The 11,574-nt window shown below is 64.0% G+C and overlaps 4 protein-coding genes across 4 annotated transcripts; 2 read left to right on the forward strand and 2 right to left on the reverse strand.

The window, feature by feature from the left end:
- Nucleotides 1–2,048: 2,048 nt before the first annotated feature.
- MNEG_7656 (hypothetical protein) lies at nucleotides 2,049–4,324 on the forward strand (the record flags this gene model as incomplete). The annotated part of the gene is made up of 4 exons (XM_014043867.1): nucleotides 2,049–2,102; nucleotides 2,221–2,744; nucleotides 2,988–3,058; nucleotides 3,423–4,324. The coding sequence occupies 4 exons, from the start codon at nucleotides 2,049–2,051 to the stop codon at nucleotides 4,322–4,324; spliced, it is 1,551 nt and encodes a 516-aa protein (XP_013899321.1).
- A 132-nt stretch (nucleotides 4,325–4,456) lies between these two features.
- Nucleotides 4,457–5,042, reverse strand: MNEG_7657 (hypothetical protein; the record flags this gene model as incomplete). The annotated part of the gene is made up of 2 exons (XM_014043868.1): nucleotides 4,457–4,683; nucleotides 4,988–5,042. The coding sequence occupies 2 exons, from the start codon at nucleotides 5,040–5,042 to the stop codon at nucleotides 4,457–4,459; spliced, it is 282 nt and encodes a 93-aa protein (XP_013899322.1).
- Nucleotides 5,043–5,251: 209 nt separating this feature from the next.
- Nucleotides 5,252–6,920, forward strand: MNEG_7658 (hypothetical protein; the record flags this gene model as incomplete). Its single annotated transcript, XM_014043869.1, has 5 exons — nucleotides 5,252–5,281; nucleotides 5,554–5,644; nucleotides 5,874–6,024; nucleotides 6,257–6,453; nucleotides 6,676–6,920. The coding sequence occupies 5 exons, from the start codon at nucleotides 5,252–5,254 to the stop codon at nucleotides 6,918–6,920; spliced, it is 714 nt and encodes a 237-aa protein (XP_013899323.1).
- An 899-nt stretch (nucleotides 6,921–7,819) lies between these two features.
- MNEG_7659 (hypothetical protein) lies at nucleotides 7,820–11,403 on the reverse strand (the record flags this gene model as incomplete). The annotated part of the gene is made up of 8 exons (XM_014043870.1): nucleotides 7,820–8,007; nucleotides 8,220–8,349; nucleotides 8,672–8,736; nucleotides 8,902–8,989; nucleotides 9,231–9,615; nucleotides 9,975–10,037; nucleotides 10,409–10,497; nucleotides 10,816–11,403. The coding sequence occupies 8 exons, from the start codon at nucleotides 11,401–11,403 to the stop codon at nucleotides 7,820–7,822; spliced, it is 1,596 nt and encodes a 531-aa protein (XP_013899324.1).
- Nucleotides 11,404–11,574: the final 171 nt, after the last annotated feature.

The raw sequence follows: 11,574 nt of genomic DNA on the forward strand, positions 1-11,574 counted from the left end.
CCCAACCCCCTCTCCCCCCCGCCCTGCCCCGCCATGCGACCGACCGCAGTCGGCGCCCCGGTCAGCTTGGGGACCTTCATCACCGCCAACCTGCTGCCGGTGACTCTCGGAAACATCGTCGGGGGCGCCGCGCTCGCGCTGTCGTACGGCTACGCGTTCGGGAGCCTCTTCAAGGCCGCGCCCGCGCCCGCCGCGGCAAAGGCTTGATGCAGCGCGGACTTGACATTGCCCTGAGGCAAGCGTGGAGCACTCACGAACACCGACATTGGAGAGTTTGACGGTCTTGGCGGGCGATGCAGTGGGCAGCGGTAGCCCAACGGTTGCGACTTGCAGTGGCAGTTGCGCGCAGCCTCGGTTGCGCAGAAAAGGGTAGGTAGTTTCGTTTGGTACAGCTGTTCCTGCTCAGGAAAAAAAACGATTTGACCAGTCTAGAGATGCTGCTGCAGGCGCGTCTTGGACGCGGCAGAAGTCGGCTCTGAATTTCACTCTGTTTACGGGCGCATACGCCACTCCACACATCCTGTGAGAGCCGCCGCGGCACCATCTGAAGTCGCTGGCCGGCATGACATGTTTGTGTGTGTTGTTCCTTCCCTGATAACCGTATTGGCGCCGCTCCTGGCGTACGTTGACCATTGCACGCCTCTTCTTCTTGTTTCGGCAGCGCATGTGCGCGGCCCCTGTTGAGAGCGCGGTCTCGCAGCATGATTGCTCTGCCCAGTTTTCCACAGATGTTCACCACCAGAATCAGCGCGATTTGCTACATGTACATGTAAACACACCACACCAGTGCTGAGCACACGCACGCCGATGCGCTTGCCACTCTCCCGACTTGGCCTCAGTCATACCCCCAGCAACAAGCTGCCGGGGAAGAGGTCTGATCGGTCGCAGCTCTCAGATGATCAGGCGGCGCAAAACGCCACCAAAAGTGGATCTTTGTGTGGCAAAACACAGCCAGCAAACCACGGGCGGGCTGTGCCTTGCTTTTGCAGCGACCAACTCCCAGCTAACTGCGCGGCATTTCAAGCATTACAGCTGCTAGCCAGGTCCTGTTGCTATCTATCTTGCCACCTCCTGCTCTCGTGACACCTGTGGCCATCATATGCAGAGGAAGATTATGCACAGTGCCAGCACGTGCGCACGCGGTTTCCAAGAGAATCACATGGCTATGCTGTTCACAACAGCAGCGGCAGCGGACGCCGCGCCGACGGCGTCACGTGCGGTAAGCACCGCTGCCGCTGGCGTGCCCAGCCGCAGGATGGATTTGGGGAGCCTGGCTTGTAACTGGCGCCTGGCGGTTTCATGCGTCAGGGCACCATCAGGCAAATGTGGCCCAAGAATGGACATGGGCGTGCTTTGAGTTGCAGCCGTGTGTGCGCGAGCAGACCGCCTCGTAATGGTGCTTGCTTTTGTGGGTGCGGGCCTGACCCAAACGGCAGCGAGCACCCAGCTCCTGATGCCCCTCAAGCAGCCAGCGGCACGCGTCGCAGATGAACACAAGCGGGTTTGCGTCGCCCAAGCAGCAGCTATGGTGAGCGCCTCTTATTTCGTCACCTGACAGCAACCCACCCGCACTCCCCGCTCTCCGTGCACAAGTCGGTTACTGTACATGCCCGACATTCAAACGGCCTGCATCCACCCCAGCTGGCTGGCCAGCCTGATCTCTTTACCCCTCTATTCAGAAGGCATTGGCAATGTCACAAGTAGTTTTTGATGCTGGAAAGGCCTCGCCCCTCAAGCAGCTCGTCCGTTCGTCCCAATCGCGGCCGTTTTGCACCGTTGTCGGTCAGCTGCCGCCGGCCGCGTCACCGGAAACAATGAGAGCGCCCGGGGAAGCCGCAGGTCCCACCAAGCGATTTTGTCGTATAAACGCACGTTCAGAGATTTTCGCTGCTTCTACGCGTTTCGCAGAGAAGCTAGAGTCGAAGAGCTGCTCATGCTGCAGACGCTGTTGTCGTCAGCCCAAGGCAGGGGGTGATTCTGCCACCTCACACAGCTATAAGTGGCTGTGTGGTGGTTAAGCCCTGTTGGTGGGGCGCGGGCGATGCACGATGCTCTCGACGGGAGGTCTGGCCCTCTTCCTGGTCATCGCCCATGGAGCCCAGGTGAGGAGCGTATTAGTAATATGATATGTTTCAGACATTATACAGCACCAATCACCTTGTTTGCACGGCAGCGGCTACATGCGGTCCATCGCGTGCTCTCCTCGCATGTCGAGCGCAGGCCTTCATAGGGGACGCGCAGGTATCTTATAGGTCCTCGGATGTCCCTTGGGACGGAGGCAGCAGCCGCAACCCCGCGGGCTGGGGGCCGTTTGGCGGCAGTGACGGGTCTCAGCGCCGCTTCTCCCTGCGCGAGCTTGAGCGCGGCAGCAAGCTGCCCCCGCAGGCGCTCATGCGCATCGCAACTGCACAGCAGCCGTCCAAAGCCAGCGACGGCGGCGGCGCGTTCACTTGCCAGAAGTACGACCCGGCCACCCAGTCACTGCAGGCCAACGCGACCCTAATCCGTCGCCTGGTCCTGCCCAAGCCACAGCAGTTGCCTGGCAGCTTCCCAACCGTCGGCGCCCCGTCAGTCAATGACATCATCACAGCGGTAGCCTCCGCGTTCAGCGTGCCCTCGGCGACGCTGCGGCTGGCGCAGGCGCAGGGGCGGGCGCAGCCTGTGGAAGCTGACAAGGTGGATGATCTGGGGATGCGCCATGTGCGCCTTGAACAAGTGCAGCCGTACATGGGCGAGCTGTTTGGGTGAGCCATCCGCTGATAGTTTCATACCTATGTTGCATGATCGCCTCGCTGTGGCCGCTGAAGAGTGACGTCACCTGCGATCAAAGCAGGCATGGGTGCACAGGATTGGCCCCACTGAAGCTGGCAGCAGGGCGAGCAGGGTGCAAACGGCACCCGCCCCACCGGCTGTTTTTCTGCGTTGCCGCCCGATTTCGCCGCCAGACCATCACGTGGGCTCACTTTGTGCCCCCCCCTGCCCCGCAGGGTTGAGTACGGCGCGCTGAAGGTGCACCTGCGCAATGCGGCCTCGGGGGTTGAGATCTACCTTGTGACAGGTGGGTGGGAACCGATGCCATGTGGGAAGCGATACAAAGGGGTTTTTGATACTATTCAAGAATCGACACTGCGCAGTCTGAGGTTGCATGGGCGAGCAGCGTCCAATTGCTGTAATGCAAGCGGACGCACGCGCCGGCGCTGGGGTCCGGCGATTCTTTTTGGAAATCGTGACGTGCGATTGCCGTTGCGAGCGGGGCGCCCGGCACCCTCATCGGGGCCAGGGGTGCACGAGGGGGCGGGCTCGCGAAGGCTTGTGACGCGCGCTGACGACGCAGCGCTTGTCACCCTGACGACGGACAATGCTGCTGGAGCTGAGCCATAAGCATGATCCTCGATCCACCCGCGTCTCAAAACCGCCCGCAGGCGGTTACATCGACGACGTCGAGGGCCGCCTTGCGGCCGGCGCACTGAAGCGCAGCGGCGGCGGCGGGCGCGTCAGCTATGGCTACGGTCCCATCACAGGCCAGGTCGCCACAAGCATCGGCGTCCAATCCGCCCTCGGAGGTGCAGGCGGCGGCGGCGGCGGCGCAGCGACCGCTGGCGCGAGTCCAGCGGCCACCCTGGTCCAGGCGGCCGTGGCCCGCGCGCGGCGGCGGCATGCTGGCGGCAGCGGCGGTGTGCCTCGCGGCCTGCCCGGCGGCGGCGGCGGCGGCGGCGGAGACGCGGCGCAGCCATACGAGGCCGCCGGTGCGCGCGGGGAGCCGCGGCGTGTCGTCTACTGCGCCGGCGACGGCACGTGCCAGGCCGCGTGGCGGCAGCAGGTGATGGTGCCCGCCGCCTACACGTCCACAAAGGCGCCCAGGGAGATGCACGTGTACGTCTCCGCCTCAGACGGCGTTGTCATCGCGCAGCACGACCGCCTGCGCACCTTCCGCGCTGCCGGAACCGCCGCGCCGCCCGGCCCTGCGGCCGTCGCGCCGCCGTCGCTGCTGCCGCCGTCGGCGTACGTCAAGGCGCGGTCCTCGACCCCCGAGGCGCGCGGCGCGGCGGAGCGGATCAACGCGATCCTCGCGCGCAAGTACGACGGCCCCAGCATGATCGCAAGCCAGGGCATTGGGCAGACGCTGTACTCTGGCCAAGTCCCGCTCGACACCGCGCAAGTGACGCGGCTGACGAACAAGGGCGCCCGCCCGAGCGACGTGTACGTGCTGACTGACCTGAAGCGGCTGGGGCTGAAGACGTACGACTTGAGGGGCCGCGTGGACGAGGGGCGCGACGGCGGCGCGATGGGGGAGGTGGTCAACTCGAGGAAGAACCAGTGGTGAGGCCTGCTCGGCTGGTGCATGTGTTTGTGTGTGTGTGTGGGTGTGTGTGTGTGTGTATAAGTGTGTGTGAAGGCAGTTGATGGCCCTGGCTGCACATGCAGACTGTGTTTGTGGTGCTGGAGGGGGCCCCTGCTACTGCTGCTGCTGCTGCTGCTGCTGCTGCTGCTGCTGCTGCTGCTGCTGCTGCTGCTGCTGCTGCTGCTGCTGCTGCTGCTGCTGCTGCTGCTGCTGCTGCTGCTGCTGCTGCATATGAGCGGGAACCCTGCCACCATCAGCCGCTGACTTGACGAACTGCGGAAATCCGACCGCAGGGGCAACGGGCGCGCCACCGACAGAGCCACCGCCGCTGCTGACGCGCACTGGGGGATGGGGGTGAGTCTCTCTGCACACCTGGCCGTCTGTTGTCATGCGAAGGTTAAGGCTTGTGCTTTTTTGCAATGCCTACATCACTATCAGGCTGACAATGCCCTCCAGACAGCTGCCAATGCGGTCAACACGGTCACCGCGGCGACTGCCCGAGCCTCGGATCTATCCATTGTCACTGTGATTTCTGTCCTGCTGCGCCCTCATGTAATCCCCCCCTCAGATCGTTTTTGATTACTACCTTCAGCGTCACGGCCGCCTCGGCATTGACGGGCGGGGCACGCCCATCTTCGGGCGCACCCACCTCGGGAGGCGGCTCGACGACGCCTATTGTGAGCGATTTGGGCGCCTGCATTTTTGAGATTCGGTGCAGTGCTATGGCATGTGTCCTCCCACCACTTTCATTAATTAGGGTGTCACCGACAACTTGACACAAGCTATATTACCACCAACATATATCTAATACAATTACCGCTATTGGCAGGGACGGACAACTATGTGACGTACGGGGACGGCTCGCGACCGCCGGGCCAGCTGTACAGCACCTGCGAGGGCCTGCCTCCGATGGTCACCCTCGACATCACCGGGCACGAGGTTTGTCGTCATTACACGATCGAGATTCACCATACAGGCACCTTGCCTTTGTGCCCAGGTTCCAGGCAGTGCATCAAATCCACCAGACTCGCTAGCAAATCCATTGCCAACTCTTGCTGGCTACGAGTGCACGAGATGCGTTGCGCCTGGCGCGGGTGTGGTTGAGTTTGCACGTTACCTGCAATCTCGACGCTCGTGCCGTGCACCTCGTGAGTCTCTACAATCCCACCAGGCGCAACCTTGCTGCACCGCTGTACCGCCGTCCCGCGCAGATATCCCACGGCGTGATTGAGAGCTCCTCGCAGCTCTCTTACGCCTACTCGTTCGGGGGCCTGAACGAAGCCACAGCCGACATCATGTCGGGTGCGCTGATCACTGATTCTGCCGCTGTGACCTAAAAGCAGGGAACCAGCTGTTTCATGCCTTCCCGCCTACAGAAATGGATCAACCAACCTGCAAGTACTGCCCTCGTCAACCTGTGTTTTCCCATCTTGCGCTCACCGGCGTTGCCACACCCTTACTGCGCTGGTTTGCATGAACTCACGCTACGCGCCACTCGCCCACTCCGCTGCGCGTCAAACCCGCCCTCCAGTCTGCATCCAGGACTTTGCGCAGTCCACCGGCGCCACCCCGCGCCCGGCCAGCTTCTTCCCAGGTTCCCAGATGTTCAGTCCCTCTTGCAAGCAGCCCTGGATCCGGTCAATGGTCAACCCTGCAGACGACAACAAGAGCTGGAGCTGCTGGTGCGCCCGCTGGCCTGTGCTAACCCGGTTTGCAGCTTTCAATCATTTAAAAAGGATGTCGCTGCATGCAGTTACACAGATCACACGTGGTGCACGTTTACATCTTTTGAAGACAGCACGTGATGGAGACAGCGGCAGGTATCATGCAGAGTGCAGCTTGGCTCCTCACTCAAAACACTCAAACCTTGCCGTGAATTCTTGCTGAATTCTTGCTGAATCCCCGGCCCCGCAGGCACCCCAGCTTTGACGCAACCTGGGTGCCGCGCCCAAACGGCGCCCCCGGGTCCGGGGGTGCCGACGGCGGCAGCCAGTACTGCTTTGTGGACGTGCACTGGAGCTCGGGGCCGGCCAACCGCGCGTTCTGGCTGATGAGTAAGGGGCTGGCCTGCCAGCCCGGTGCGCAGCGGCGCGGCGCGCCCGAGCCGATCGGTGGGTAGCCGGGCGCGGCGGGGGCTCGGGGGCGGTGCGGGGGCAGCTGCAAGATTTTCCCCTGCCGGGGGACAAGGGAGTCTGACCAGCGGAACACGGAAACGCGGAGACATAAATGCCTGCAAGCGCCAAGCTTGGCAAGAGCGGTCCCCAACAACCACATGCGTCTGTTTGCAATGGCTCAAAATTTTTCTGTCCCGCTCGTACCGCCTGCTCACCCAGGCATCCGCAAGGCCTGCGACGTGTGGTACCGCGCCCTGACTAATTACTTCTCGCCGGTGACGGATTACTACGAGGCGAGGACCTCCACCGTGAAGGCGGCGCAGGACCTGTTCCCGGGAAGCTCCAAGGAAGCCGCCGCGGTGGCGGCCGCGTGGGACGTCGTCGGCGCGCCCGACAGCCCCGACGGCAACGGGCCGCGCTGCGATCCCGGCTTTGCGATTGACAGCAGCGCCTGCCCAGCCTGATTGGGTAGTGGACACAGATTAGAGGGTGGGGCATGCGCCCTCGCCCCTGCACGCAGCCCGTCGCAACAAACGCGCTGCGAGCTGCCAGCAGCAGCATACAGCTTCCCTGCTGCAAAGCAGATGGCCTTTTTGGTGGCAATTTTTGTGCCTCGTCTGAAGCAAACTCCTGCACATGTTTGACCGAGTTCGGACTGCATTTTGGTGCCTCGCCCGCCCTGGCATGTGCCACAAGCACACCCTTGCTGTCTGTGGCGCAGGCCAATCGCCGCAGTGCATGGCCGCGAGTTTTGGGACGCTGACTATGCGTTCCCACCGCCCTCCCTTGGCGTTTGCGTTCTTCTTACGGCAAGTTTGAGTGACCACAGATGGGCAGCTTGCTGGTTTCAAAAACCCATTTTATCTGAAAATTCAAACCAATCGCACCTCAACGCTCAGCGGCAATGCCCGCTCGTGTAAGTCGTCACAACTAAGTAAACGCCCTAGGAAGGGTCGCGCCGCGGCAGAAACAGCGGATGCGGTGGCTGGGTCAGTCAGAACGGCACACTGTGCCTTGAAAGTTCCAAGGGTTTGCAGTACAACACAAACCCTAGAAACAAATGGGAAGCGCCAGCTTGCGCTCGAAGCAGGCTTTTAAAATGCTCGAGGGAAGTGAAACTGCGGTGTGGGTTAGGGCCCGTCGCATAGGCTGCGGTGTGCAGGGCGAGCCAAAGGTATGCGCAGGCACGGCCAAATGAACTCAACATCTATCACGACGCTGCAGGGTTCCACTCTGCAAAAGAAGCCGCGCACAGATCAAATCACTCCGTGCCGGGTATCTCTCAACCTGGGACGCTCCGACAGATCCCAGTGGCCGTCCGCGCGAGGGCGCACCAACACGCGTGCGCAGGCACGGGCGCGAGCTACGCCCTCGCCCGCGCTCGAATGTAGAGGGCCGACTGCATTTCGTACAGCCGCGACACAGCGCGCGCGAACGCGAAGCGCTCCTCCGCGCCGCCGAGCGCGGCGGCAGCGGCGCGCGCAGCGGCCTCGGTGGACGCGACGGGCGCGACGCTGCCCTCGGCCTGCGTGTCGCGCCGCAGGCGCGCGCCTGCGGAGGGCGGGGCGCACGCGGACACATTTTGGTGCTTGCGTGTTATGTGTATGTGTGCGTGTGCGTTAGGGATAAGGGGCCCTGACAATCCCAGCAAGGTTTCTGCCGGCGGATGTGCGTCTATCTCCTACAAGGCTGAGCACGCCCTCCAACACACGCGCAGCTCAGCGGCCCCTCGGGACCCCGCGCCAGAGGCAGTGGCCCCTCACCTTCCGCCGCCGTCTCGAACTGGAGGCCCTCGAAGTCAATGATGGGCTCCTCCCCGGCGGCCGCGCCCCCGAACAGCGCGTCCGGCGCTGCGTCTGCCGACAGCACCAGCAGTGTTCTGGCGTTGTATAGCTGCGGGGTTGTCAGGCATCGGCGAATCAGAATTGGGTGGGAAGGGCAAGTGCGGGGGGTTTATTATTGCTGGGGGGTCGGCAGAAGCTGCTGGGGGTTATGGGGTTTACAGACTCGAATCAGGCAGCTGCCCGCGGGATAAGTGCGCCCGCTGCTTATCAGGGATCGCCATGAAGGCATTTACATGAGCTCCGTGTGGGCGCTCAGCAAACGCGATCCAAGGAGTGACAAATCGCAGATTGTCGGATCAAAGGGGCACTCAGGGTGAGGGATTGGGAGCGACCAAGGCGGTTAGGGCGCAGGGGGGGGGTGTTGGGCGCACCTCATCCACGAGGGTTATGAAGCGCCGCGCCTGGTCCCTGACCTGCATGGACATGGCGGGGACGCCTGTTGGGGCGTGGGATGGTTTAGGGGCGGAGGTGAACGGTTGGACTGGGCCGGGTGCGTGCGCAAAGGGCGCGTGTGGGGGCTGGGCGCATGGCAGACAGCGTCTCGACATAATTCCAGATTTTTGGTATGAGTGAAAGAATCACTGTCGACCCCCTAGCTCACCTGATATGAACACAGTGTGGAAGCGGTGGCTGAGGGCAAGGTAGTCGGCACTGCCCAGGGGGCGGGCGCAGAGCTCCGAAAAATCAAACTTTTGAGCCAGAGGGGTGCGCGGAAAGGGGGGGTGGGATGGGGTGTCTGCATCAGTTGCACTTCGTCCAGGATGGGGTGGGGGGTTTGTGTCAACAGCGCGGCGCGGGCCAAGCCGAGGGTGTGTGTGGAGGGTGAGATCCCGAGAGGTTGGGTGCATGAAAAGGCGCCTTGCTTTGAGGAGCGCTGCCGGCGGGGTCGCAGATTCAGCGCGCTCCCCCAACAAGCCCACGCCCCCTCACCCAGGCCGCGCCGCCCGCCGACCGCTGCACCACCACTTCGCGCCCGAAGAGCACGGGCACCACCGCCGGCGCCGGCGCCGCCGCGCCCGGCGGCGCGACGCCGCGCCACACGCGCTCCATCGCGGCTTCTGCTGCTTGCCCCAGCGGCCAGAAATACAGCCGTTCACTCTCGAGCGAAATCCCGCTGCTGCCGCCGACCGCGCCGTCCAAGGCAGCCAGCCCGAGAGGCGCCGCGGGAAGGGACGCATCGGCTGCGCCAGGGTGAGCAGGGACAGCTGGCGGGGCCAGCGGCAGCTGCAGCCGCCGCGCCGCGCCGCCCTCGAGCGTCAGCCGACGGTAGTCGTCTGCGGCGGACAGCTCGATGACGTCACATGAAGTCAGCAGGCTGGGGAGATTGGGGGTAGGAGCAGGGGCGGGCGAGGGATTCGGCCGCGATACGGGTTCAGGGCAGGGACCGCGTGGCAGCATGATTTTTTTGGTGTCGCCCCACAACCCCAAAGGCAGCCAAGCCGAACTTGATGATCAAGCCGGGAGATACGCAGCAGAGGTCACACCTATCAACCGCCTGAGCCCACCACCCATTGCCTTCCCAGCGCCCCCGCAGCGCCGCGCTGGCGTCCCTCCAACCTGCCCCCCACTGCAGGGCCCCGTACATTCAACCGCTGTTTGCAGCAATGCACCGTGGCCGTCAAGGCGGCCGCAGCGCTCAACACCACCGCACTGAGGGCGGCCGCCGCGCCGCACCTGTGTGTGAAGTGCTCCCACATCGCCTCGTGCAGGCCATGGCGCGGCAGCTCGTGCGGGGCCCTGAGGACGGGTGGACGCAGGATGCAGGGTGTCGAGTGCAGGGGAGCAACACGGTCAACTCCCCCAAGTTACCACAGTTCCTGGAGGGGGACGAGATGGCCCGCTCCACACCACTGCATACTCGCAGCCTGCATCTAGGCCCCCTCTCCGCCAGTTGCTGCAGGTCCTGTCGAGCAGCAAAACGGCCCTCCCGCCAAAAGTGGGAGCGGCAAGGAAAACAGGGCATCGCGACGGCTGGCGTCGCGTCTAGTCCCCCCACTGATGCCCTCTGAAAGTCTTGCAGGCAGATGGCCTCAGGTCTGGGCAGCTGCCTTTTGACATGCAGGTGCCTGTGCCCGCCCGCTGACACCGCATGATGTCACTGCACAAACCTGTTTGACGTCATCACGACCACGCAGCCCTCCGCCGTGAGGGCCTCCAGCAGCGCCTTGAGCGCCACCGCGCTCCACACATCAGTCACCTGGGTGACGGGGCGGAGCGCGCATGTGTGTATGTGTGTGTGTGTGTGTGTGTTTCCTTGTGATTGTGTGCGTATCGCGAGTACGACGTGCACGCTCGAATGTGCACAAGCAGGTTGGTGGATGCTTGCAGAAGCAATGAAGGATGCCATGTCGAGCCAAGAGTTGGCGGGCTGTGGCGCGTGCGTTTTTGCAGGGCCATGCGTCTCGCCTCTCCTCAGCAACCCGCCTGTTTTTCCTCCTCCCGCCCCACGAGTGTGAGGCTTTCTCTGGAACCGAAAGCGGTAAATTAAACACAGGCGCAAGGCCTCACAGCACACCTGCAGCTCGTCGAAGCACAGCAGCGCCGCCGCGTGCCCCCGCCCGTGCTGCCACCCGCTCGCCGGGTCCCCACCCTCCGCCCGCATCAGGCTCCGCGCCGCCGCCCGCATGACGGCCGCGTTGGCCGCCGCCAGCCGCGCGCGCGGGGCGCGGCCGGCGCGCGCCTCTCGTTGGTGCCTCCTGACAGCCAGCACCGCCGCGCGCGCCTGGCGCTGCCGCCGCGACTCCGGGTCGAACCAGCGCAGCACCTGCGACTCGCCCGCCGCGTCGCCGCCATCGTCTGCAGCAGCGGCCTGACCCTGCTGCTGCTGCTGCTGCTGCTGCTGCTGCTGCTGCTGCTGGCGGCCCCGCTGCCCCTCCAACTCCTCTCCAAGCTCAAGCGCCTGATCCAGCAGCGCCGCCGCCACGCGGCCCCTGCCGCCCGCCTCCTCCGAGCCTTCACCGCTGCCGCCGACGGCGGTCCCGTGCGGCGGCGCGCCGGCCTCGAGCGCAGGTGCGGGCTCTACTTTGTTATCTCGCGCCTCCCGGCGCTGGTCTAGCAGGTGGAGGCGGCTGTGCAGGTCGAGCATTGCTGCGTTGAAGTGCATCCTATTGAATTGCAGGGGCAGGGGGTGGGGGGGAGCTGTCGTCGACGCTGCCACCCTTGCAAAGGCGGCTCATGCTCAGAGAGCCCGCAGCCGAAGAACGCTGCTCCGCGCCGCGGCGAGCGCGCGCTCGTGCCGCCCAAACCCGCCCACCTGCGAGCAAACTCGAGGCGG

This window comes from Monoraphidium neglectum (assembly GCF_000611645.1).
Source record: "Monoraphidium neglectum strain SAG 48.87 unplaced genomic scaffold scaffold01376, whole genome shotgun sequence".
Classification (NCBI taxonomy): Eukaryota; Viridiplantae; Chlorophyta; class Chlorophyceae; order Sphaeropleales; family Selenastraceae; genus Monoraphidium; species Monoraphidium neglectum.